At 38.7% G+C, this 27,379-nt stretch overlaps 3 protein-coding genes across 5 annotated transcripts; 1 reads left to right on the plus strand and 2 right to left on the minus strand.

The window, feature by feature from the left end:
• Window positions 1-342: 342 nt before the first annotated feature.
• Window positions 343-2,228, minus strand: LOC109111831 (frizzled-2-like). The gene has a single exon (XM_042720293.1). The coding sequence runs from the start codon at window positions 2,024-2,026 to the stop codon at window positions 374-376; it is 1,653 nt and encodes a 550-aa protein (XP_042576227.1). The 5' UTR covers window positions 2,027-2,228; the 3' UTR covers window positions 343-373.
• A 992-nt stretch (window positions 2,229-3,220) lies between these two features.
• LOC109111829 (meiosis-specific coiled-coil domain-containing protein MEIOC-like) lies at window positions 3,221-12,238 on the plus strand. 3 transcript variants are annotated; one of them, XM_042720295.1, is made up of 8 exons: window positions 3,221-3,464; window positions 3,780-3,893; window positions 4,258-4,412; window positions 4,534-4,647; window positions 7,177-8,908; window positions 9,589-9,723; window positions 10,144-10,324; window positions 10,978-12,238. In XM_042720295.1, the coding sequence occupies exons 1-8, from the start codon at window positions 3,459-3,461 to the stop codon at window positions 11,154-11,156; spliced, it is 2,616 nt and encodes an 871-aa protein (XP_042576229.1). In that variant the 5' UTR covers window positions 3,221-3,458; the 3' UTR covers window positions 11,157-12,238. The 3 variants fall into 3 exon arrangements, with proteins under 3 accessions (XP_042576229.1, XP_018980364.2, XP_042576228.1); XM_019124819.2 differs by having other exon boundaries at window positions 3,223-3,464; window positions 10,954-12,238; XM_042720294.1 differs by having other exon boundaries at window positions 3,223-3,464; window positions 7,180-8,908; window positions 10,954-12,238.
• A 2,378-nt stretch (window positions 12,239-14,616) lies between these two features.
• ccdc43 (coiled-coil domain containing 43) lies at window positions 14,617-18,599 on the minus strand. The gene is made up of 5 exons (XM_019124826.2): window positions 18,252-18,599; window positions 17,759-17,849; window positions 15,667-15,802; window positions 15,475-15,524; window positions 14,617-15,284 (listed from the first exon to the last, which is right to left on the minus strand). Exons 1-5 carry the CDS (start codon window positions 18,423-18,425, stop codon window positions 15,097-15,099), a joined length of 639 nt encoding a protein of 212 aa, XP_018980371.1. The 5' UTR covers window positions 18,426-18,599; the 3' UTR covers window positions 14,617-15,096.
• Between the last annotated feature and the right edge of the window lie 8,780 nt (window positions 18,600-27,379).

Below are 27,379 nucleotides of genomic sequence, written 5' to 3' on the forward strand. Positions count from 1 at the left end.
ACTGCCTGCCGTATATTAGATAGCATGCTTTTGAGCTCTCCTCCCCCCACTTTGCTCTGTCGTTTGTTGAATTCCCAGCTGGTATCTCACTTTCCAAGTTGAGTTTTTATGGCCAGCAGCTTATGAGAAAAAACAGGGGGGCAACAGAATGGGGGAGGAAAACATTTCTGCACTTGGTAACAAATTGGCCATGTTTGTTTGGGGAAGTCAAGTGGTTTACGTCCCATTTCTCTTACCACTTGAAAGTCTCTGACAGTCTAAAAATAAGTGTAACTGCTTTATTTTAAAATACTGACGATCAAAGGCACTTTACCTAAAATCATTAATTTCTAAAAACATTATCCCCCGAAAACCCGGCCCCCGATTTCCCGTTTCAAACGGTGGTCTCCCCTTGTCCGCCACTGGTCAATCGTGTGTAGAACTTCCTCCAAGACTGCAGCGTCTTCCCCGACCAGATCCAGAATCCCGAAGTGATCCCTACAATGAGAGTCATGAGGTACTTGATCATGAAGACGGTGAAGTCGGGGGTCATGTGAGGAGTGGGTTGCATGGGGCAGGGGATGGCCAGGCTCTTACACTTCGTACTGATCCAGCTCTTCTCCCAGTGCTGCCTGAAGGCCTGCTCGTAAAAAAAGCAAGCGATGACGATGGTGGCCGGGACGGTGTAGAGAACCGAAAACACACCTATGCGGACCATCAAGCGCTCCAGCTTCTCGGTCTTGGTGCCGTCGTGCTTCATGATGGTGCGGATACGAAACAGGGACACGAAGCCGGCGAGCAGGAACGAGGTGCCAATGAAGAGGTAGATGAAGAGAGGTGCCAACACGAAGCCCCTCAAGGGATCCAGATTGTTCAGGCCCACAAAGCAGACGCCACTTAACACGTCTCCATCGATTTGTCCCATGGCCAGGATGCTAATAGTCTTTACAGCTGGAACGGCCCAGGCGGCCAGGTGAAAGTACTGTGAATTGGCTTCGATAGCCTCATGGCCCCATTTCATACCAGCCGCCAGGAACCAAGTGAGAGACAGGATGACCCACCAAATCGAAGACGCCATACTAAAGAAATACAGCATCATGAACAAAATCGTACACCCTTCTTTCTTCGTACCTTGAACGATGGTTTTATAGCTGTCGGGAAAAAAGCTCTCGTTGCACACCACTTTGTCCCCAAGAAAGTAACCAGCGATATACGCAATGGAAACCATGGTATAGCAGCCGGACAAGAAAATAATAGGACGTTCTGGGTACTTAAAACGCTGCATGTCCACTAAATACGTGGTAACGGTGAATAACGTGGATGCACAGCAGAGAGCGGACCAGATGAGGATCCAAATCCGTGCGAATTCAATCTCCTGGTCCGTGAAGAACATATAAGCCCCATGTGTTCTGGAGGACTCACACGGAGCACCGCAATCCAGCTCGCCCAGGAACTTATAACTGAGGTAGGAAGGCACCCTGAGCACTGACGGGCAGCGGAAGGGCTTGTCTGGTGAGGAGAACAGCTGAATGCTGGGTGTTCCTGGGACGGGCATGTGAACGGGCGACACTGTAGCCACGGAGTCGTTCTGGCCCACGCAGATGTGTCCGTCTCCCAGCACGGGGAAATGTTCACATCTCAGCCGCTCTGGCCACTGGAAGCCAAACTTGTTCATGAGGGCCTCGCAGCCGTGCTTTGCCCTCTCACAAATGGAGCGGCATGGCGGGATGGCTTTCTCCAAAACCGTGCACACCGGTGCATACATGGAGCACAGAAAGAACTTGAGTTCAGGAGAGCACTGTACCTTGACCAGCGGGTAAAACTGGTGGACCTCCAGCCCCGCATCCTCTTGGTTGTAGTGTCCGACCAGATTTGGCATAATGGTTTGGTTGTAAGCGATGTCCGTGCACAGGGGGATGGTTATGGGCTGACAGAAGCCGTGTTCGGGAAGGGCTATCCCGCTATCTCCGTGATACTGTCCAGGCGCCACGAAACGGCACGGCAACATCAGTGCCAAAAACAGACACAAACTTCCACTCGCCTGCATTGTCCCGGAAAGTTTCGCCTAACTTCCACTGAACACAACGGGAGTCCACAAACTACGCTTTTGGCGACATGTTATTTGCCAATCGAAAACAAAAAGTCTCGCGAGCTAGTGTAAATCGCATACTTTGAGAGGAGTATCTGTTGCGCGCAGGAGCGACTGCGTGACTTTTCCCCCTTTGTCCGTCAGACTGTTTCAAGTTCCCCCTGGGCCGCCTCTCGCTGACTTCGAAACGAGCACGAGAAGGAGGAGGGATTTCGGGGGTCTTGAAACAGATTTCTCTACCCTAAACCCCCATCACAAGGTCTTCATCGCTCAAGACCCATATCAACACCATATGTCATTAGTCATTTGAAAACATAGGAGCGTTTTTAAAAGTTTTTATTTGGGTGGGAAGTTATAGTATGGAAGAATGAGGGAACGTGGATTTGGAAAGAATCTTTTCAGAAAAAAAAAGTCTTATACAAAATCACATCTATCTAGCGATCTATCTATGTATATATGAGATAGTGGTGACATCTTGTGGCTGTGGGTTGTTAGTAAAATTCAACCTATGTAATCGTTTTTATTATTTTTTTTTTCGTAATTTAAATTAACATATATCACATTTAAAAAATATTTTTAAAATCTAGTCGGTTGGTAATACTGCGAATAGTGATATATTAAGGATAAGAATATACAAACAAATGCATGTAGCTTTTATTTATAGTATTTTAGTAGTGCCAGCTGTTCGGTCTGAATTAACATGACATGACAGAAGACGAGATAATGTTTAGAAGCAGAGCGAGAGAGAAATTAATAACTACTGGGAAATTGATTAGTTTTTTTTTTTTCAACTGCCTTTATTGCATTTTTATTGCAGTGCTTCATTTTCCAAGAAATGTGAGGGTTTGCATTTCGTGTGTGCAGTTCTTGGATTTATGTGTAAAGTTTCGGGAAAAAAAATAGGCAAAGTTTTGAAAATGTGTAAGCCGTAAGCAGTTGAAAAAAAAAGAAAAAAAAATCTGTTATTGATTCATTTAAAATAAATAAATCCCAGCGGCTAAAATACATTTGATGTCATTTCTTCTGGAAATTTTCTTTTTTTAAATTCTTCTACGGAAAATGTAATCTTCCGTTACTAAGCCTGACTACATCACCCCTCGCGACCATTTGACGGATTCTGATTGGCTAATTGAAGCGGTTTAGCCAATAGGAATGTGAGGATCAGTTGTCGGCTCGAGACGTCAAACTCTTCGCTTCGCGGTTACAGTCGTGAAGAGACGCGGGCGAGGTTGAAAGGTTATACATACAAGTGAAAGACATTTGTCGTCTTTAATTTATTTTCACAGTAAATCAGTTGACTAATTAGAACAATCGTGAATAGTATATATTTATAATTTATATCGCTAATAATTTATAGTGAGAGGCCCCCTGCCTGCAAAGTTCATTGTCAATGGAGGTAAGAGCGAATTCTGAGGAAAAACTTCTGACTAGTTCAGTTTTTCTGTCTGCTTGTTCAGTTAACTGAGTTACCGACATGATACAGATTATCAGGTGAACACGTAACTAATTAAAACATTAATTATCATAGTAAGAATGTAGTGATATCGAATGTAGTGATATTTAACTATAAAGTTGAAGTCAGTAACGTTATGTCGTATCACCAGGCAAATAAAAATCCCCTCAAGGCCTCATTTGACTGGACGGTAAACCTTTGTTTTTTGTCATGTCATGCCCATGGTCATATGTATAATTTTTACTCTTTTACTTTAAGGTTAATAATGCAGCGAAAAACAAAATCAATGTGGATACAAATGGAGCAAGAACAGGCTTTGATCGATTTCATAATTCAGGACCAGACTCCTACTTTCCCACAAACAAGCCTCAGGTGAGAAAGACCTCATCAAATTATGGCTTTACTGCATAAAGAAAAAAACAAAAAAAAAAACAAATCTCAGATGTCTATGGGTTTTTCCAAATGTAAAAGATGTGAAGTGTGGTCTGTTGAGCGTTGCTATGGTTTGCAAAATTAAATAACTAATTTTATATGAATTGCTATGTATATATTTCAATAGATATTTGAATTGGGAAGCATTTGTAATAACAGACTAATTAAATTGCATATTTTAAGGGCATTCTTAGTTTTGCTTATTTTTACACCCACTATTTTTACATTTATTTTAAATGTATATATTTCATCCAGTTAATAACTTATTTATATGCCGTTTATGAACAAATGCTGTGTTCTTCAGTTGCAGGATAGCTTCAGGGACAGCGGATTGCTGTCATACAACCCATACTTGGACTGCCCGGAGCAAGACTCTGCACCACTCCCTTACACAGTCTGGCCAACGCAGGAAGAAGACTGTAAATCAGTGACCTGGCCTCAAGTCATACCTAATAACAGGTTAGTAGACACGTAGGCTATTAATAATACTGTAAAACATGGATGTTATATATTAACATGCTACTGTGAGTCAAAAGGGATTTGTTATAAAAAATGGAAAAATATTGTTTATCTTGCATAGAAATCTGGTAGATGCCAATAACTGTGGGAGTGAGGCTGATCTTTATGGATTAGTGTCAGACATCTTGGAAGAACCAGATTCAATGGACCCATACTCCTCATATGTCTCAGAGAAGTAAGTCCCTCTTGATTTATGTAACAGAAATTAACCTATATAGTTATTACTAATTATATTTGTCACTAATTTACTAATTAGTGTAAAAATAGCTATTCTTTCATATTCAAATGAATTTAAAGGATTAGTTCACTTTCAAATTAAAATTTCCTGATAATTAACTCACCCCCATGTCATCCAAAATGTTTACGTCTTTCTTTCTTCGGTCGAAAGGAAATTAAGGTTTTTGATGAAAACATTCCAGGATTATTCTCCTTATAGTGGACTTCAACGGCTACCAAACGGTTGAAGGTCAAAATGACATTTTTAGTGCAGCTTCAAAGGGCTCTACACGATACCAGACGAGGAATAAGGGTCTTATCTAGTGAAACGATCGGTCATTTTCTAAAAAATGTATATGCTTTATAAACAGAAATACTCACCTTGCACTGCTCTGCCATGCGCATCCGTTGAACGTGCAAAGACTAAGTCAAACACCGCTTACAAAAAATTTGAATATGTGTCATTGAACAAACAAAATATTTGATGAGTCGGTACTTCTGCCTTAAAAGGGTGTAGTGGTCGACCGATATTGGTTTTTTGACAGCCGATGCTGATATCTTGGAAAGCACGGGGGCCGATAGCGGATATAATTTTTTTATTTATTTTTATTAATATTTAAGAAATTTGAAATCATTTGACAATGGATTAAAAAATAAATGTGTAAAAAAAACATACTTTAGATGACAAAGTATTTTTCACAAATAAATATTTAGTAAAAATATAATTAAAAAGGTAAACACTGTAACCAACAGAGCACTCAATATTCTGGGAAGTTTGTGTGCATTGGGAATCATATTTTTCAAATAAAGCAAGGCTAACACTCATTTTACATACAGCACACAGAGAAAATGACATGAATATGATAGTGGGCAAATGCATAAAGCACAACATAATTTGAAATCACGAGTTTAAATTTTAAAGCATTTAATTCACACGGACTGACCGTCACACAGAGAACACGCGATCATGCTGGATGAAGATGCACACGTCACAAGATCTCACAGCTGGATTCGACTAGGTTTGCAAGGTTTGTGAAATGCAATGTTCATTAGCCATTCAAAGATTTGTTTAAATTATATAAATGCGTATTTGCTTAATGCTGACGGCAAACGAGAAAGTATTGTAATTACTAATAATATAAAATCAATAATTTTAATACTTTTTATATATATTAATTCCTTTGTTTAACCATTCTATCTGATTATTAGACACACTTCTAGCCGTATTAGAACTGTTAAAGAGCAGGTCATACGGGTTTTCGAAAAATATCTCTTGCAGTTTGTAAGGTAGCTATCCTTCAATGTAAACAGTCTGCAAAGTTGTTAATCAAAAAGTGCTTGATAAATAAAGATATTGTCTCTCAAAAGAAAGAGTCGACTCAGAATCATCTTAACGAGTTGTTATATTTTCAAATCTTTTGCCTGTTACCGGTATATGTCACTGGGTAACACATTAGTATAATCCCCGCCTGCCCACGAAATACGAACACTCTCTGTGTCGAGAAGATGCTGTGTTCAAGGATACCATGGCAAAACAATTAGAACCTTTTGTTGTGCTCATCATTTTACCGAGGACTGCTTCTCTAATCTTGCCTTTTATGTTCGTTGGCTTCTAATCTTTTTTATTTGGACCAACACAGATGGTTGCGCTTTCTAACTTGCTCAAGAGCTCCTCTTTGTGCCAATCAGAACAGGCTTGGCCAGCTGACCAATCAGCAGAGTAGGCTTATGGAAGGGAGGGGTTTACAGACATTTCACTCTGAATCGAACGAGCCATTTCAGAATCACGGAAATGTATATTTTGGGAAAATTTCAGTGTTTTCTGACCTTAGATGCATGTAAACATGTTGTAGGGGACACCAATACAATATTAGGACACTTTAAAAACCATATGACCTGCTCTTTAACGATGACAGTGAACAAGAGGGAGAATGTGAGCTGTGTGCGCTCAGGCACTGCCACTCTTGCGCCGTCAAAATAAACGTCAGGTGTGTGTCAAAATAAAAGTCCTGCCTAGAACACACTGGCCAAGCAGAAAAACGATGCCGATATTTGAAAAATGCCAAATACCGGCCGACATATCGGCCTTGGCGATATATTGGTCAACCACTAAAAGGATGCTCCACTATAGTGACTTTTGTATGTATCAAATTATATAAATTCTTCTTTCAGACGAATCCAATCGGAGTTATATGAAAAATTTTACTTGACTCCTTTTGGACTGTTGAATAAAAACGCCCACCTACTGCCATTCTAACACTTGGAAGAGCAAGGACAATTTTTAATATAATTCTGATTGGATTCATCTGAAAGAAGAAAGTCACATACACCTACAATGCTTTGAGGGTGAGTAAAACATGGGCTAATTTTCATTTTTGGGTGAACTAACCCTTTAAGCATTTATTTAACTGTTTTTTGTTAACAAGTAATTTCATAATTTAAGCCAAAAATTACCCAGCTTTTTAAAAATTTGATGTGTTGTTTTTAGTAGGCTACCATCTAGTCTGAAAGGTGTCTGGTCTCCAAAGTTGACAAGAGAAGACAGGATGCAGTACTTCAATAATGAGGTACAGATGCCTCCCATTTCCGGATTCCCAACAAAACAGATTTGTCCTAAACCAGTCAGCAATATTTCTCCTCAGCCTGCTGGTAGAGAATCTCATCAGTGGGCCGAACTTCAGAATTGTAATGGTTTTGATTCTTTTGCACTTCCCTGCAATTTCTCCACCTGTAATGGAGAGGCCGACACGTATTCTCCCCAAGAGCTCCCTCGCCCCCCAGGCCTGAGCACACCCCCAGCGTTAAGCTCTAGCCTCTACCAGACCAGGCCTGGTAAACCTGAGTATATTACACCCGAGAAGGAGGAAGGATACCGCAGCACCACTAACTGCCTGTCTGATTATATAAACTCAACTCAATCACTCAACTCCTGCTGCCCTCCACAAACAATGGATGACTCCTATTTCAGTTCATCTCATGAATTTTCATCTGTGAGCAAAGATAAACTGAAAAATACCCAGCCGTTCTCTGTGCATGATGTCAGCAAACTAGCCTTTCTCTTGGCAGAGCAGGATATGAACTATTGCAGAGAATCTACCCAGAATGGTCTTTTAGGACAGAGGAATCTTGAGGAAATCATGGCAGAGCAGAAGAGTCATGCTTTTCAAAGGATGTCGGAGCTTATTACTCAAACACCAGATTTTAAGAGAGAGGTGACACGCAACCATATGGAGCAAAGAGGAGCTAAAGTGGTGGATAAAAAACAAAGTCATTATACTACGAATGAATTTTTAAGGTTTGGGCCACCAAAGCCCTTTTCTCCTACCATCGTGCCTCCATCCCTCCTCCCAAACAGAGAAGCCAGCCTGATAGGAAGCAGCACCACCCAAAACAGTGTGAAGCAGTACCAGCCTATCCATTCAAACCATTACCAAAAACAAGCTAAGAATTCAGCAAAGACCAACAGCAACAATGAATCACAGGGTTTAGCAAAGCTCACAAACACATCAGGGGCTGTTCCATTGCTTCCTTCTCAGCAGTTGTTCCGGCCTGCAGTGAGAGGCTCAGCTGATTTGAGTCAGGGGAACACAGTAAATTTACATGGTGCGATAGGCCAGGTCAGTCTTGAGGATTTAAGGAAGGGAGCGGGAAATGTGGATGTTTCTGATTTTGACCTCCAGCTAGAGAACAACAGGTTGTCCGCAGGCCTGATGGCCGATGGGCGTTTTTCTCCACGCTTTAGCATGAAACCTAAACTTCCTGGTTTCCCTAAAGAGGCAGACAAAAGAACAGGACTCCTGCAAAATCCATATCAGGGACTGGGCAGTTTGTACGGAGGACAAATGAGACACAACGGAGCGAGTTCAAACTCAGCCAAAGCTATACCATCACAACTTTTCCCATTCCTATACCAGATGGGTGATCCCAGAAAAAGCACATGCCACCTGATTCAGTCGCAGTCACAGTTGCCCTACTGCTCTGTGCCTCTCATCGACATGAATGAACGTCAGCCAGAGGGAGATGTTTCGCCCTTCAGCCCTTATCTACAAGAATGCCTTGGTCTAAGCCAAACATCAGGAGATGGGTCATTCTCCGGGTTTCTGTCGGCCATGACTCTACCTAAGTTTGGCAAGGCACTCGGAAGCCCCAACAGTCAGCTACACTTTTACTTGGAGGAATGTTACGAGCAGTGGAGGATGCTGGAAAAGGAGAGAAAGCAAGTAAGCAGGATGTTTTTGAGACATAAGCGTATTCATGTAGTGCATGTATGAATTTTCAGGTATGTGCTGCTGTATTGGCATACTTTTTGTCGTAGAATAAAACCTGAAAATATCTTAAAGCTGCAGTGCAGTCCATAACTTTTGGCACTCTAGCGGTTAATAAACAGAACTGCCTGCGTCTTGCGGAGAGAACATTATAGCCGGAGCTACTTCTCTCTGAATGGTAAAAGGTGTACTATAGTGATTCAGGATAAGCCAAAAACATGGTTTGGAAAATGGATTCATTGTATACTTGCTTATTATATAAATTTACAAAATTTTGAACCCAAAAAAGTTACGGACTGCAGCTTTAAGCTTGTGTTAAAAACTTTCAGCTATTTAAGCAAAAATCCATTTAAGAAACTCATTGACTTCAGGATGATGGAATGGAAGTGCTAAAATGTTAACTTGTTTCTGGGTTTTGCATACAAAAATACATTATTCCTTCAGCACTCTATTATAGACAAAACAATGATTTCTTTTAGGAAAATCATTTATGGAAAAATAAGTTACCTGAATGATTTTCTTGTACAGATTCTGTCTTGGTATATCATGCTACTGAATTACCATGTAGACTGACCTGTTTTCATTTCACAACTATGATAAGGTGAGAAACTAATATAATGTTTTCTTTCTGACAGGCAGAAGCTGTTCTTACAAAGACTTACCCAGGAAAACGCGTGTCTGTGGTGACCAGTAGTGTTTTACCCAAAATGCCTCCAAACCCCTCCAGACTGGACCGCCTTATTGTAGATCAGCTGCGCGAACAGGCCAGGGTCAGTCCAGTATTTCTCATAAAAGTCTTGCCAAGGAGTTTCAAACAGGGGGCCACAAGAGAGTGCTAGTGAGCCTGCCTAAAAGTTCAAACAAATACAGTATGTAAAGATAATAAATGATTATGAATAGTATTACGTAATCATGAGAGAATAATCTAAATTATTTTGTTGTATTGGCATTCATAGTGTTATGTTGTCTTCAGGTTTTACATCTAATAGCAAGGAATTGTAATCTAATACTGGTGGGTGGAAAAAAGAAACTGACAACTTCATTGAAAGGGACTATTTTACACATATGTATCATTTCTATTTTTGCCTACTGTGATATTATATTCTAGAATTAAATTGTAAGTGTTTTAAACTGTAGCACAAATGAATGAATTTTCTATATTATAATGCAGAATTGCGCTGTGTTTGTAGGTGGCAGGTTTGCTAGGCAAGATGGAGCAGTTGCGCAGTTTTCCGCTTCATGCTAATATTGGCTCAGCATTGGACAGGCATCTTGAGGTCATCTACATCACTCAGGCACGCCGCAAGGACGAATTCATCAATGCCAGCAGCAGACAGAGGCAGCCAGCGGCCTTCTTTAGAGAGGACAGGGGTTAGTGAGTCATACACAAAACCAGGAAATACACAAGCTCCGAAATACAAACTCTTTTATAAACTAGTGTGAAGCCACGAGATGACAGGGCTTGGTAAAGTCCCACTCAGCCTTAGTTTTACTGCTTTAGGCTGGAATACACTACACGAGTTTTAAAATCTGAACAGATTTTAAAATACTAGGCATCATACACTTACCAAATTTGAAAACTCATACACTAGCATAGACTTTTAAATTTTTCCAATCACAACAAACTCATGCAGAAACATGCACATTGTTGCTAGGAGATGCATGACAAATGAAAACAACATGTTCTAAAATCAGCTGAAAATATCAAACGTGTGATATCCTCCGACTGGATGGAATCAAAGTCTGAAGCTAAAATATTGGTGTCTGTGACCATCATACACTATGTAATTTTCTATGAAATCTGTCATCTTAAATCCTCAGACTGGCTCTGACTTTTGCCAATTAGCGGCAACTTCTCCAGATAGTAAATTGAAGGAAAATCGGGGCAAAAATTGGTAGTGTATTCCAGCCTTTGGTAACCAAACATTTGCTTAGTTCTTGCATCTTGTATGTTAAAATGTGAAAAAAATAAAATAAAAATTATTTTTCACATCTTACAGAGATCCTTCTGTTGGCATCTGCAGTGAAGGACCTGTGCAGCAGCACCAGAAAGGCCCGGAACGCTCTTTGGTGTGCATTGCAAATGACTTTGCCCAAAACAAACAGTTACCCAGAGGAGAGAGACGAGCTGGGCACCTGCTCCCCTTTAGGCCAAGACAGTCCTGAGCAAAGCAGCTTGGAGAGAGCACTGACTGCCCTGTGATCAATTTCTGGCAGGTATACAGTTTTTTTGTGTGTTTTTTGACACAAAGTAACATCGATTTAACCTGTCCAAAAAAGTGCAAGAGGTGATGGGATTGCATTTTAAGAAGAATTAATGAGTTATTTAAGTTATTCCACTAAAGTGATATGTTAGGCTCAGTTGTGGGCAGCAGATAAAAATTCTTAGTTCATTAATATTTATCAGTCTTTTTTGAAAACCACTAATCAGATTATAATCAAATTCTCCAAAAGACATGGAATTATGGCAGTAAGATCAGTACTGAGCTATTTTGTCCAAGGACCCCAGAAGAACTGCCAGTATAAACAAGACGTTTTGAGAGAGTATGAAAGAATGATTTAACAGTGACAGAAAGAGAGATGAAATTAGAAGAGGGATCTTTTAACTGGCTAATGGTGATAATGGAACAGAATGTATGGCAAGAGCAAGATCTGTGGCTTTGGAGGATAATGGGATATTTTTGCCCAGTTGACCTAGAAATTTATAAATAGTTGCACAGGAAGCAAAACATTATTTGTGTTGAAGGTTTGTTTTTTTGACAGTTTAATTAGTGTCTCCTACAACCTATTCAAAATCTAATCTCAGCTCATTTTAGTTCCAGTGACACACATTCAGGCAAAAACAGTATTTATGATCAACAGGACGAGTTCCAGTTGTCCTTTTATTACTTTACTTATTTATGTGCATGATTCTTTGGCATCAGCACTTGGTTTTTAGTGGTCTCACTGGATAAGCAATGACAATCACACATCTTTCCTAAATCTGTTTTGTTTTTGGAAATTTGAAAAGTGAATTTATTTATTTGCAGTTTGTTTATCTCAATTCTGAATTCAACTCAGTATTCTTTATTTTTTAATGTATGTATGTGGTCAATCTGTCTGTGATGTAACTCATTTGAGGATATATTAAGTAGCTGAGAGTAACATCATTCAGGGACTGAAATAAATGATGTCAACAACGTTACTAGAAAATGCTACAGATTGACATAGTTCATATGATGTGTACTCATATTGCCTTTGTTTTTTTGCTTATGCTTTTGTTCAAGTTTAACAATTAAACTAACACAAAATCCCAGAACTCACAGAGTGGTGCGTAAAACTACTGTTTATTTAATTAAACATTGATTCAAAATACAATGTTAATCAATGCTCTAATTAAAAAAATGCAGATCCCAGTCTGTATTCAATGAAGCTAAAATCATTCAGTAAAGCTTCAGTGAATTTGACTGTTCACTTACAATAATGTATGTTTTAAAAGAACAATTTTGTGACCAACTTGCCAAAAAAGGTTGGTTGACTGAATTATGAAAGCCATTTGTAAAAAAGTTCCTCACTCTCATTCGTTTCTGAGAATCCTAAACATTTACCCAGCAAATATCATATTGAAAATCCTTAAATGTCCACTGAGTTGAGGCTTAACAAAATAATTGCTAGATGATTTTCATTATTAAATCATTTGGACACTTTTCAAGTTTCACACCTGAATATGGCAAAGAATATGACCTTACAACATTTAAGTTGTGTTGATGTAAAGAAAAATTCAGAGGTAAGCGAAGCAGTGTTTGAATAGATGAGAAGTTTCACCAGTCAACAGTGTTGACGGGGTCAATGCTCTTATTGCATAAATAGAAGATTTATTAAGAAATTATAACATCTTCTGCAATCGGCAGTGACACCCAGGGTTTACAAGCAAAGTAAAGCTTCTGATGATCCCTCTGAATCAATTAGAGTCAGAAGGATAAAAAAAATAATCTAAAGCATCCACACAACATCAATTTTAAAAACTGCACCTTGTGGTTGTGGTAGAAAACCTACGCATGACACAGAGGCAGAATTATATTCTCTGATTCAAGTTATATTAGTCAAGAGTGAACATGTTCATTTTCACAACTCAATTGATTGTACCAATTTGTACAAAATGTTAAGTACTGTGGCTTTGATAAAAGAATGCCTCAATCACCTGATCTTACAAGCTAACAGACACTAAAGGTTTCTCATTGTAGTATATGACAAGGCAGTCTACAAGGTATTGGCACAATATGTAGCAGCTTCAAATGAACAGTTGACAATTGATATTTATGTGCGTGCACACACACACACACACACACACACACACACACACACACACACACACCCCCTTCTCACTTTAGGTTCATCACTGTTCTAAAATAAAAAAATAAACCACAACTGAGAAAGAAACAGCCACCAAGAGCAAACAAAATGTACATATGTCAGCCCCGCCTCCTCTCCCATTGATTAGCAGTTTTGTTTCTGTCTATGGGTTGTCTCTGAGCCCTCTCCATATATTGCTACATGATGAGAAGGCCTCCATTGGTTTCTGAAAAAGCTTGTGAGCTGTGAGCTTTTGTATCTTGAGCTGTGTTTAAAATCAATGTGCTACTGAGGAGCAACCTATGGAAAACATAAGAAATGGTTCACATGTTATTTGAAAGTCCCTCAAGGCAGTAAGATGGGGATTTATGCTGTTTTTAGACACAAGCATGTCAGTTATCCACTGGTAAATGTTAGAGAGTGAATTTCACATAAACATGTTAAAGAGTGAATCTCATGGAAACATGTCCAGGTCACTTTTCAACTGCCTTATATATATAAAACAATATGGTGTGTGTGTGTGTGTGTGTATATACACACACACACAATATTGTCAAAAGTATTGGGACACCCCCTACTAATGAACAGGTTTGTCTACTAGTAATTTCCATGAGTACAAGTCTTGTTTAAGCATATAACGATATTCATGGAAATTGTGATTCTAATTTTATAGCAATAGTTTGGACAGGTCCCTTTTCTAACATGACAATGCCTCTGTGGATAAGGCAAGGTTTAAAAAAAATTATTGATTTAGTCAGTGTGTAAGAACTTGTGGTCTGCAGAAAGCCAAGTCCTAATCCCAGCTGAACACCTCTGGTGTGACTTTAAAAAACAGACCTTGAGCCAAAAACTCATCACCAAACACCAATTACTTATACTTTTGAGTAAAGTCATTTTAGACACTTCCAAAACTATTGGAACAGAGATGGAAATACAATTTTTAAATACACAAATTATGTTTCCATCTTTTTTGCGCTACTTTTTGAAGTGCCTTTTTCTGTGGGGTGTCCCAATACTTTCTATAGAGAGAGAGAGAGAGAGATAGAGAGATGCAGATGCCTGTAAGTGCCATGTGAAATGTTCTTCTAAAATGAGCATTTTTATGAGGCTCCTATGTGTAGGTTTAGTGATGTCACTTTAATGGCAATGAATAGGTTCTTTTCTTTGCTATTAAAGTAAAATATCTGAACATAAACATAAGAACCTGAGAAAAATGACAATTTTGGATGGCTTTTGCATCTGAACTCTTCATATATATATATATATATCACAAACATTATATATATATATTATTTAGGATATATATATATATATATATATATATATACACAAACATTAAAATAAAACTTTATTTAGGATTATGAAGATATTTTGCATAGCCACATTATACTTTAGAATTTAGATGTTCATGTAACACACTAATGACAATAAGGGGAAATGGTCTTTAACCAAAATATTAATTGTTTTTTTTTTGGGGTTGGAATACAACCTGAACATGTTTTTGACAGGTTGTTTGAGATTTATCCTTAAATAAGTAGCACAACAGTCAGCACTTGTAAAAATGAATGGGTCATGATACAATTCTCACTCAGTATGCTGGTTTGCCATTTGTTTTTTACAAGCCAAGAAAACAGCTAAATAGGCCCAACAATATCATTCAATAAGCAATATCGGACCCAAAACGTGATATGGATGCATACATTGTTAGTTGGGACATTGTTTGCTGAGGTCTCATTGTATTTTTTCTCTTGTAAATAAACAACCTTGGTATCGTATAGTCCAGAAAAGTTTTCTTGCTCTGTATTTTCTCTCTATCTCTTGCGTTCTCCCTTCTGTGTGCGTTTCTTTTCTTTGTCCTTGCGCTCCTGCTTGGCCAGTTTGTCTTTCTCGCTTTGTATCTTGTCCTGCTCTTTCTTCTTCTGTGCGTCCTCTCTGGCCTGGTCACGCTGCTGTTTGCGGCGGTTCAAAACATCCTCGACATTAGTGTTTTTGAACATGGCTGGGGCTGGCAGTGAAGGGAACAGTTCATGTAGATACAGATATTTAGTCTAATCCCTGCAGATCATAATACATCTGCTCCTACAACAGTACTGCACACTATATATATACTGTATATAACCAGAGCAGAGATCTTCTCCTGAAGTGATCGTGTTTATTACATAGCAGAGTGATGGTGTAAAAAAGGATACATTTGTCACTGGGTATACCCACTGCAGCTTGTTCTTCCTCATCATCTTCAGTACAAATGTTAAAGAAAGTGCTTCACGCTGGATCACCTAATCCCTGACCTTGAGAGAGACTTTGCTTTGTTCTTAACAAAGTGCCATAGAAATACAACATTACAAATTGTCACGTCATTACAAAACGTGTTAAAAGGATATTCCTCCTCATCTGTGATATGAGCATACTGTGCCAGTAGAGCCTCTTTCCTCTTCTTGGCTTCCTCTGACACCTCCTTCTGTTTGACCACAATCTGTGCCTGCTTCTCTATCAAACTGGCAATAGCCTGAACCTCAGCTGAAAATAGAAAAAAAACAAAAAGACAGTTTTCCAAATACAGTGGCTGAAAAACAAAAAGAACAATTACAAATATTGAGGTCATATTAAAATTATGGAATTGTTACACACAAAAAAGTGAGAAATAAAAATATTAAAGGGGGCATAACACACAGTTTCACCCAATCTCATGTTAATCTTGAGTACCTATAAAGTAGTACTGCATCCATCATATCTCCAAAAAGTCTTTAGTTTTATCATAATTATAAAAGGAAGATACAGCTTTACAATTCTCTCCGGAAAAAGCTGAGCTCCTGGAGGCACGCCATGGGCGGGACTAAAGAGTGATGAGAACTTGAGCAACGAGTGCCAACAAAACAGACATTTGTACCGTTTTACCTACCGTCTGCAGTTCTGAACCATGACCGGGATTTTTATAGCTGGGACTGCTCCATCTTTCGGTATCAAACGATGTGCAAATCCTGCATCGAACTGGGCCTTGTTTATAAAACGTTAGTCACACTTGTGAAACTCCGTTGCTGCCCCAGAAAAACAAACTGCATTCACATCCCAACACTGGGTTCTTTAGGAAGCTGAACAAAGTTATCTTTCCCTTACAACCAAAAAAACACTTCTTTGGAGACATTCTTCCCGAGCAAGTCCAGTGAAGCACTGCCGCCGGATGGAGCTTGTTGATGCTTGTTGATGCTCCGGTCGATGTATGAGCGGGCGTGTTTTTCCAGGAGAAATTCCCATATAAGGAGTTCCACCCTCGCCAATTTATTAGTATTCAGTAAAGCTGAATTTTGAGCAGCCATTACTAATATGATGATTTGCTCAAGAAAAATTATTATTATTAATATCAATGTTGAAAACAGTTATGCTGTTTAGTATTTTAGAAACTGATACCTTTTTTTAGGCTTTTTAAAGGGGTTATATGATGCTGCTAAAAAGAACATTATTTGATGTAATGAAATGAGTTTAACATATTGTGATGCCTTGTCCGGCTGGAGCAACGAGACATAAACATAAAACCCATTATAAACGTGATATAAACATGATTTCTAGTCATGTCTTCTTTTAGAAGGCAAAAACAAAGTAGTTTCGCTTTCTCAACGAAACAACATCACACACATTGAGTGAGCCGCGGCCGGAGGTCTAGAGTGAGCCACGGTCGGTTTGAGTGAGCAGAGTCCGGCGGCTTGAGAACGGTGCGGCAGGCGGATTCCACGAAGGAGCGTACCTTGGTCTTGCAGCAACCACATATGACGACCCTGGGCTGGACGCCGGTTCGTCCACAGTAAAAGCCGATTCGGCGATCCACAGTGCAAAGTTGATGTATTTCCTCAGCGACCAGCACGGATCAGCTCCAGGCATGACAAAGTGGATATCGTCCTCTTTTGGAAGACCAAACAAAGTAGTTTCGCTTTCACAGTGAAACACACAGCGTCTATACGACATGGCAGCGGCAGCAACAATATAATAACGAGAATAAAAGGTACGCCTTCTCTCTTTGCGTGAACATCTGGGCGGTGTTATGCAAATCTTCCCACATAGTGATGTAGATATGTGGGGGCGTGTTAGAAAAAGCCGTTTCAGGGAGGCGTGGACGAGTGTTAACTTTTATAAAGAATATCTCTGAGACTTTAGTCTTTGCAACTTTACAGATCTTCTTTATTCACCAAGAGCTTGTAACACTTCAAAGAGAAAGGAAAAATTTAAATCGCATCATACAACCCCTTTAATAGTTCATATGTTTAATTAAAATTATTTTATAAATGTCTCTACAGTCACGTTTGATCAGTTTAATGCTTCCTTGCTAAATAAAAGTATTTATTTCTTTAAAAAAAAATTACCACAAACTTTTGAGCAGTAGTGCATAGTGTAATTTTTTTTAGAATATGTAAATTCTGATCGCTCACAGTGGTATGAGACTAAGAAATGAGGTCGCTTTTCTAATTTCAGCTCTCCACTTACCATCTGCCCGAGTACCCTTCACTGCAGACCTGCTGCACTCAGTCCACTGTTTCAATATCTGCTGGCAAACCTCCTCAAGCGTGTCTTCCTCCTACGACAATAAAGCGAGCTCTGTTTACTAACACAAGACTAAAACGTTCAGACAAGCGTCTGTATATGGATGTTTACAGTGACTTTACAACAATCTCTCTCTCTGCACACACCTTTCGTACACCTACATTTAAATATAGTTTACAATATCTGAAAATAAGCTGCTCGTATTCGATTATTTTTGAATAAATGATATTAGTAATAATACACATAGTGAATGGCAACAGGCGTCGGATCACGTTTCACACTTTAACTGCTCAAATGAAGTGCAAAAAAGCGATTAGAAGTGTTTTTCTGGTTTATGCTGAGTTTTTCAGAATAGTTGTTAAATATTACAAGTTTCTAACAGTGTGAAATATCTGGACAGCAGAGTTGAGCGTGCGAGTGTCACGCGTGCACTGACCAGAAAAGCGGACAGAATGCCCTGAAGAGCGTCCTTTTGCTCTTCATCGTTTTCCTCTTCCTGAAGCACTCCGAGTATATATGCTCCATAAACTTCTCTGTCTACTTCGAGGGAGTCCAACCGCTCGTTCAGCCAGTTTTCAAACTCCCCGGCGATTTGGTTGGGCGCCGCCATCTTGCCGGGCTAGGGTCCTGATAGTGAGACGGGATGTCCGCGCAGAATGCCAGACACAAATGCGCTACACTAGTGTTCAAATGTAAATCCATACCTTACGCATCCTTTTCATTGCTATAGAATTTGCAAACTTAGTTATTTCACTATTTACATTTAATATTTACACGGGGAGATTACATTTAGCTTGGTATTCATATAAGTGAGTGCCGTCTAGTACGTGCGAAAAGCTTATTTAAATGCTCATAATTTAAGCGCATCATGTTTGAAGCATGCGTTGTTTTTATAATGCAAGCGTCCTGTGCAGCAACGTGGTATTAAAACAGTTGATTTTAAACCAAAGCTCACCACTAGAGGGCATTAGCTGCCAATTTACCCCTGAAGGTCGAATTCTCAGGTGCACATCCGGATCCAGGTAAAGAACTTCTGTATTAAAAAAAAAAACAAAACAAAAAAAAAACCCCGGTATTGTGATTTTTTTTTTTTTTTTTTTTTTAGCAATACATGATTAACACGTTTGCATCAAGTGTGGACATTGATATTTTGTACATAACCTCATTTCACTTTGGAGTCATAATCAGTTTTGAAACAGTGCTGTGAGGGTTTCAAAAATATTTTATAAATCGCTTGTGTTTATGTTTCATAATAATTGTGTATGTACATAGGTCTGCGTAAAAGCCAGTTCATGCTTAAGATTAAGCCTGTATCATATTTGATGCATGAATTTCTCAGGTCTTTAATATGTCAACATGATCAAAAAACACCTGTTGCACTCAATCTATTACTTGCTTCTTGTCCTCTGACTGATAGTTCATACTTTTTTAGTAAAAGACCTTTTAGTATAATTAAAAAAATGTCCACCCAAAAGATCATGGTACACACGTCCTCTTTCAGTGAATGTAAGGTAAGGTAAATGAAAGGAATCATGTTAAAATGTATGATACAGCAGTTTTGTTGAGAAATGTTTATCTCTCCATCACTGTATTATATTGCATTATATGTTTTGCCCCCCAAGATTAAAACTACAGTATAATGAAGCTTTTGAAAATTATCTTTTTAAGACTTACTGTTAGGAAATATATAAACTGCATATAAATATGTTGTCACGCTGTAAGTAATCTTCTATAGGCTACTGTTATAAAAAAAAATGACTGATTTACATTGCAGTTTTTTGGCCATAGTGTATAAATAACAATATCGGCAAAAAATTATTATTATTATTATTATTATTATTATTATTATTATTATTCAGTTTGAGCCTCTGACTAAAATTGAGGTGTTTTTTTCTTCCTTGAATGTAAGCTCCCTATTCTTGTTATATCATATGAGCTATAAAATCCGGATTTATGATATAAAACATAACACACATATCAACTAACTTTAGATTTTGTGTGAAGGTTCAATAAATATTCCTATTTTAGTTTATATGACTGATACAGAGAAAACATGAGAGTGGAAATGTAAAATGTAAAGATGGAAAAAGAGACTGTTTGATAAGGCCATTCCCAGACATAAGGGTCCAGGGTCGTTGGTCATGATGTTGCTTGTTGCTGTGGGCCACTATTTTAAGCACTGTTTTTATCAAGGGGATGCAGATTGATACAAAGCGACAAGAGCCAGGGGCTGTGGCAGAGCGTGCGGGTGGGCATCTACATGCTCGGGTCCAAAGGCAAACACTCACGCGCTCTCTGTCTCTCTTTCAAAGATCTCTATCTCCCACCAGCCATCACTGAAGCCCCTCTGGGACCAATACTGTGTCCTCTCTGTCAGTATCCCAGCTATACACATCTGCATGTGACACAAACCTCCGGCCCGCTTCGTGATCAGCGTGTGTTCTCGTGTGGTCGTGACTGTTTTCAGGATGCCCTTAAAAAGTATTCAAATGTATTACAGTCATGTTTTATAATTTAGTGTTATAAAAGGTTAAGTTTGTGGAAGTATTTAAATTGGAAATGAAAAGAAAGGAAGCAGTTATAAATGATTATGATTATTTATTACTTTCATGAATTCATTAACTAGATCTTTACTGTATTTTAGTCGTTACATCAATTTTTCATTTTAATTTAAATATTAGTTGAATTAAAGTGCAAATAAATTAAAATAAACATACATTCCTTCAATTTCCATACTTCCCGTTGAGCGGGTCATTGGTTTGATTCTCATAGAAAGCAACAACTGATATAAAAGGTACAACTTTATATAAAAGGTAGAAAGGATTATAGCACTTAAAAATATGAAATATTAAAAATATTATTATTTTTAATTTTGCATTTTAACGCTTTAAAAAGCCTTGCATTGTATTAATTTAAACATGCAGAAGATATTATACAGTAGAACCAAAAATTATTTAGACACCAAATATAATTTTTGATATATATATATATATATATATATATATATATATATATATATATTTTATATATATTATTATATATATATATATATGTTTTTGTTTTTGTTTTTTTACTACTGGGTGCAGGACACTATAGTTCATTTATGTAAGTGAGGATAGCAAAATAATGTAAACTGTGTCATATTATACCCCAAAATTCTTCATATAGTGGACTGCAAGAAAAATTTATACAAATTTGGGGCCAAAAATGACTCATACACTTTGACCTGACCATGTTTTGTTTAAGTATTTTTTCTTTAATTGCTAATGTGACCTTTTTACACCACAGACTGAACACAATTAAGCATTGTTTGGTAATTAGTTGACCTACTGTAAATTGGTATTATCTAACTGTGTACTTAAATTTAACCTCCTTCGCGTGTGAGACAGTCTAACAGAAGAATGGCATTATCAAGATAAATTTGTTCTGTCACAGTTTAACTCTGAGTTCTTGTCATATTTTATTATCATTTTCTAAACTATAATAAACTGTGGTAATGTGAGAAATGTTGAAGGTGTCTGAATACATTTTGGTTTGACTGTATTTGCTTGTAGTTGTTTGTTTGTGCACATTAGCCTTGCTTTCCACCAACAACAGAAACATTTTAATATTTAACAAAAGGTTTTTAGATTTATACCTTTTTATTTGTATTTGGACGTGTGTGTTTTTTTGCAGCTGTGTCTGTGTGTTAGCTGTGCAAGTTCTGGCTATATAAAGGACAGTCAGCAGTACAATAGAAATGCAGAAGGTCACATATGTAGCCATTTTCTGGCGTATGGAGTGGACGGCAGAGCAGAGGTTATCACTTTTCTTCTCTGTCTTTCTCAGTGTGACAGCTCTGGCCTACACTATCTCTGTCCTCTTCAGACGCATGCGTCTTATCTTCAGTTTCACTCCATTCTCCAGGGCTGTCTTCCCTCAGCAAGGCAAGCGGCTCCCATTGTTTGGCCATCTTGTCTTATCGCTGCGCCGACTCCTCCTTTGGCTGTTTTCAGTTATGTTTCGCTCGTCACTTGGTTCTCGGTAAAACGGCAAACTGAGACACTGACAGCAAGAGGAGCCTGTCTAATGGAGCCTCACTCTGAGGAGAAAATAGCAAACAACAATAGAGGAAGCAGAGAGGATGGATTGTGTAATTCTGGAAGAGAGGATGGGGAGTGAATTTGCATACTATGCGTCCTAAGTAGTGTCAGATATTAGAATTAGTGCATCCCCAATTATAGTACATTTTCCGGTGGATTTTTGAAGTTTTCATCAGTGCATGCTTTTTCAGCTAATGTTGCCCACAAGGGCTTGTACAACAGAAGAGAAGGATTTTGTGAATTCACTTTTGGCTTTCTTATGGTTCCCAAGGAAGACTTGGAAATACCACGACATTTTTAAATTGTGATTTTTAGGACTAGAAACGTCATGGTAATTAATATAAAGAAATCTATGTAATCTTATTAAGACAATTATTATTAAGTTATTAACTTAATTTTTAATTATTTTAATTATTAATTTTTCCCTGTGATGGCAAAGCTGAATTTTCAGCAGTCATTACTCTTCTCAAAACAATATTTAAAAATCATCCTTTAATGCCCCCAGTGATTGTATTGCAATAAACTTTGTAAGATGTTTAGGTGAAGAGGGAGATGCCAAATATTATCTAGTTATAGTATGTGCAATACCAGTCATAATGGAACGTAAATAAAAAAATCCATGTTAGCAAATCCTTATACCGTAATCAAGCTGCAACTTTTTTTTAAATCTATGGTTGTAAAAAGATTAAATGAAAGTAATGAGTTTAGCTAGATTATAAATTCATTATTTACATGCAAAAAAGCCTTTGACTCACTCACTAGGGGCTTAAAGATTTTGAAGCACATTTCCTGGAAAGCTGCTCACTTGGGCCTAAAGACACAGAGATACACAACTTCTCCATCACCAGCAAAAAGTGTGTAGTTTAAGTATTTAAATTGAGACAGTCAGCGTCTATGCTGAGAGCAAACGTCGCAACAAAACTATAATGTCCCCGTTATAATTAACAAAGCTGCCACATTGCATACTTATAGTGTAGACAGTTCTGTTGATTATAATTGGAGCACTTTAGTTTTGTCATGCCACATGGTAGAATATGAGAAGCAAAAAGGGTTGGACGGAAGAAGAAAGCAATAGCGAGGAGGTAGGAAGTAATGAGGACCTAATTAGCTTAGATTATAGAAACGGTGATGACAGAAGTGCCTGTGAGAGACACAGAGAGGAGCGCACACACAGAGATGATGGCTGGGGTCAAGTGACTGGGAGGATTAGTTCGAGTGTGTGGCAGGCAAATCTCAACTGGCCCTCAGAGGCCAGAAAGTTCACTGCAACTTTGGCTCCCTGCGATCATGGCACCGTGTCATTAATCCGGATGCGCTGGTGCGTGTAAATACACACTTGTCCTTCCCTGTAGGCGTGTGCTTGCACCTCCCTCAATCCAGCCATCCGGGCCTCCTGAAATGTTTAATGGAATTAAGGCAATAAAAATGCAAGATGAATAAGGGACTAGAGAGAAAAGAAAAAAGGGTAATGAATCTGATGAATATTCAGGTGGCTGCACGGTCTTCTTCTGGTCCGGCGAGAGCTGTCTGTCAGCTCTGATCCACAGCAGCAACACAAAAACACAAAGGCTGCTTGACAAGTCTTTTTTCTCATAAATGCTCAGTTGTATGAGCGTGTGAATTTCTATGAGAGTGGACCAGGGAAATGGTTTAGAGAACATAATTAAGATAATTATTAAATCATACGAAAGTCATGGAAATTATATTGAAAATATAATATATTTGATAAATATAACATCACCCTGCATTTTTTTTTTCTATTTCAAAAATCCGTTAAACTCAGATGAACGTCACAACTTCTGTTTCTGTTAAAAATCGGTCACTACTTCTGTTTCATCACAACTCATGACTAAATTAACTTTTAATTATTTTAAATGAATTTGAATCCCCCTTGGAAGTTGGCTGAGACCCCCAGTGGACCCTGGGCCCCTGGTTGAGAACCACTACTTTAACTAATATCACATTAAATGTCACGGATGTAATTTTTTTTCATCATAAACTAAAACCAAAATTAATTCTTTGCCATTTTATTTAGTTTAGTGCTGGTGCTTTTCCAGCTTTTCCCAGTTGTTAGTTTTTGTCTCTTTTCCACGTAATGAAAATGTTTTCATTTAGTCTGCATTGGTAGGTTTTGTTATTGATAACATTAGGGCTGATGCTTCCACACAAGTGAGAGTGTTGCCCAGGCCTACATGTGTGTGTGAGCCATCTCTTTCTGGGTCATTGAACTCACTTGGCCTCTTTTGAGCTGAGTGCTCAAACTTTTCCTATCCTCTGCTCTGGCCGGCTGTCGTTATGCCAGCTCTCATGGTTTCTGTAGAGACGGGGCAGAGATGGTGTCTTGGGGGGCAGGTGATGACGGCGGTCACTTAGCAGGAGAGGACATGTCCAGACGGCGATGAGTCCGAGGGCAAATATTTAGCTCTACCATTTCAGTAAGGGATCCAGGAAGGTAGGGAAGCAGCAGCGTCTTTGCCAAACCCAGAGACGTGACTTCAACCTGGGATGGAAACCCCAGCCGTCCTTACCCCCCCTCGCTGAATCTTCCACCCCCGTATTCAGGGTCACGGATCTCATCTCTGGACTAATATCTCAAGCAGTCCACAGATGGGGAATTAAATTGGAGAGCTGGCTCGGTATCAGCCGAAGGATGAATGGATGGACGGATGGATGGAGCGCAGGGTGGCAGAGGAAGGGAAGGTTAGAGAGAGGGAAAGGAGATAGATAGATAGATAGATAAGAAGGGCCTTTGCTGGTGATAGATGAGGAAAGCAGACAGGAACAGTGGAGGAGAAACTGTTGGCAGGAGGAGAGCGAAGAGAAGCACACCTCTTTTTATTCACCTCAAACCTGACTGCAGGAAGCATATGCCATATCTGTTCATGAGAACATGTAGGTCTCACACTTACACATGCGGTTCCTGTCACCCATATTGCATAACAACAGCTCTGTAGCTGAACATCATGTGGCAAGCAGACAACAAAGCAATGAGCCAATTAGTGGCACATTGATAAAAACGGTAGAGAAAAGCACTGCCGTGTGGAGGTCTCTAGCTGTAGACATATCAAGACAGAATATATGGTTACAGTTAATATAAACCTTAGTCAGGGTAGCGCCATTTAAATTTTGATGGTAACGAAAGCAAGGCTGTGATGGATAGAAATACAGTGTGTTCAATGGATTGTTCTGCTGTTTAACAACATGCCACCTTTCCAAAAAAACTTTCATTAGACAAAAACTCCAAAACTCACTTTAAAAATTGTTTTATGAAAATGACATGTGATCTGAGGCATGCTACTGTAAAGACTTTAGGTATATCTCTCACTGCCTTTTTTTTAGCTACGTAAAATTCAGTATGGCCTGTATTCAATAAAGTCTATACTGTAACACTGCAACACTCCATTATAATCAACGGTAGCTCAATTGCAGCTTCTTAGTTGTTTATAATGACAATGTTATAGTTTTACTGCGTCACGTTGGTTGTGTCTGTAAATGAAATTGGGATTTTGTTTTGTGTCATAACCCAGGACAAGCCATAAAAGTGAGTGCTTTTTTTACCCAACTGCAATGAGTGGCGCTTGGTTTGTATTGTAGCCCTGCCTATGCTGAAATCTCATTAGACTGAATGAAGCACTCCTCATATTAAACATGGAGAGACTGATTGTATTTAGAATCAGATAATATACAAAAATTCTACAAAGAAAAACCATACATGTACATATAGTTTAGTGGAGCATTATACAAGGTATATGTTTGACACTTTTTGCAGTGTGACAGTGTGTGTGAATACAGAGTGAATTGTTATATTTGGCTGCTTTGTGACTGATTATGTCTTTTTCACGTTTGGTTGGAATGGACAAATTGTTTGTTGACAGAATCTTGTCATGTTGCATCTGGCTGTAATGTTTTTTTTTTTTTTCAATGATAAAAACCCTTACTCCCATCCCTGCTTAAAGTGCAGAACTAACAATAAGCCTTTCATGGGTTGATTTCCTCAGTAGGTTAATATGGAGCTCTATCATGTTGTTCTGTTTGTCTGACTGGTTATGTCAATTTCTAGCTCAACCAGTGGCTTATTGGTTGTATGTCATAGTTATTGTTTTTACGATTTCATAGTGCCACTAGTTGTGCAGATGTCTGAAAACAGTTCATGCATTTCTCAACTAGTCTAGTCCCACTGAGCTGTTGTTCTGTCCTTAGAAATTGTTATGAATGCATTTTCCTTGGCATTTGAGAATTTTAAAAACATATATTACTCACCTTTTATTTTCATAAATAGTTCATAAGTGCTCCTTCTCTTTTTATCTATCTCTCTTTAAGTCTTCATCTCTCAGTCACCCTTACACACAGATACCCGTGCATTGCCAGCTGTTTGCATTTGGTGCCTCAAATATTTGCTCAGCCTGTTGTCTTTGTCCGTTCCAAACACTCCAGCTGCACATTGCACATGGCCGTCTCTGTTCTCTTTCACACATATTCTGTCTGTCTGCCTCCCAAATTCTCTTTTTTGTGCATGCATTCTTTTTCTCTCTTATTCCATTCTCCCTAAATGTGAGAGTTTTGATTGTTTATGGAAACCATAAATTTGGGTGCCACTCAGGGGCATGATGTGTCAGTTTCTAAACATTTTAATCAAGGGGCACAAAATATAATACAGTGTGTAGGATAATACTTAATGTAATCATTTTTTTTTTCTTTAGAAAGTGTACTGGTGCCGTTGTGTTCAGCAAACATGAAGAGAGATTCAGTAATCTCTTTATAGAGGGCTTATATGGTGGTTTATAGAGGGGCTAAGATAAAAGATAGGAGTCTGAAGATCCGCTAAACAGGGACTAGCAGTGTCTGTATGCACCTTGCATAAGATAAATTTTTGATAGTGTATTTGGAGTAAAATCAGAGGGACTGCAGCCTTTAGCATTTACGCAGTTTTAAATCGATTCAGGACTGTTGCTTCAATTCACAAGACATGGGTCAGTATTTTTTTCAACAAGTAGTCCATAGGACCTTAGTGGGCCTCCATTATCAAGAGAGTCCCAGGATTTGTGAAAACCATAGATGAGGATGAGTGATCTTCTCTGTTACTCTGAAATACCTCTGTAAAGTCTTATTAGCAATGTTAAAACAGCTTTGAGAGACCCGTGTGTGTGAGAGAGACAGATAGCGAGTCACGTTTGTTTGACCCACACACCTGTCTGCTCTGAACACCTCTCTGAGCATCCGTCATTCACCACTGCGGGCAGCCTGTCCCGTAACACCTGTGTGCCAACCTGCCGGTTCAACTTGCCCAATAGGAGGCGGGCACTCTGTCAAAGGGCTGGTGTTAACTCCCTTGTCATTCTGTGATTGGCCAGTTTGACAGTCACCCTGACTCTAGTAGTGGCTCAGAACACTGCGCATACAGATCACACTCTAACAAGCCCAATAGACAGAGGATTCACTTTCAGTATATCAACATCTAAAACAGTTTTCCTAAAACTTCCAG

Source organism: Cyprinus carpio, chromosome B3 (genome assembly GCF_018340385.1).
Source record: "Cyprinus carpio isolate SPL01 chromosome B3, ASM1834038v1, whole genome shotgun sequence".
Classification (NCBI taxonomy): domain Eukaryota; kingdom Metazoa; phylum Chordata; class Actinopteri; order Cypriniformes; family Cyprinidae; genus Cyprinus; species Cyprinus carpio.

Coding starts and splice junctions, on each gene's coding strand:
- ccdc43 (XM_019124826.2), bottom strand. CDS start 18,425: ATGGCGGCGCCCAACCAAATCGCCGGGGAGTTTGAAAACTGGCTGAAC. Junction 15,803..17,758: donor GAAGGGTACTCGGGCAGATG/GTAAGTGGAGAG, acceptor TTCTATTTTCAG/CTGAGGTTCAGGCTATTGCC. Junction 15,525..15,666: donor CATATCACAGATGAGGAGGA/ATATCCTTTTAA, acceptor TAACATTTGTAC/TGAAGATGATGAGGAAGAAC.
- LOC109111829 (XM_019124819.2), top strand. Junction 9,724..10,143: donor AGCTGCGCGAACAGGCCAGG/GTCAGTCCAGTA, acceptor CTGTGTTTGTAG/GTGGCAGGTTTGCTAGGCAA. Junction 10,325..10,953: donor CTTCTTTAGAGAGGACAGGG/GTTAGTGAGTCA, acceptor CACATCTTACAG/AGATCCTTCTGTTGGCATCT.
- LOC109111831 (XM_042720293.1), bottom strand. CDS start 2,026: ATGCAGGCGAGTGGAAGTTTGTGTCTGTTTTTGGCACTGATGTTGCCG.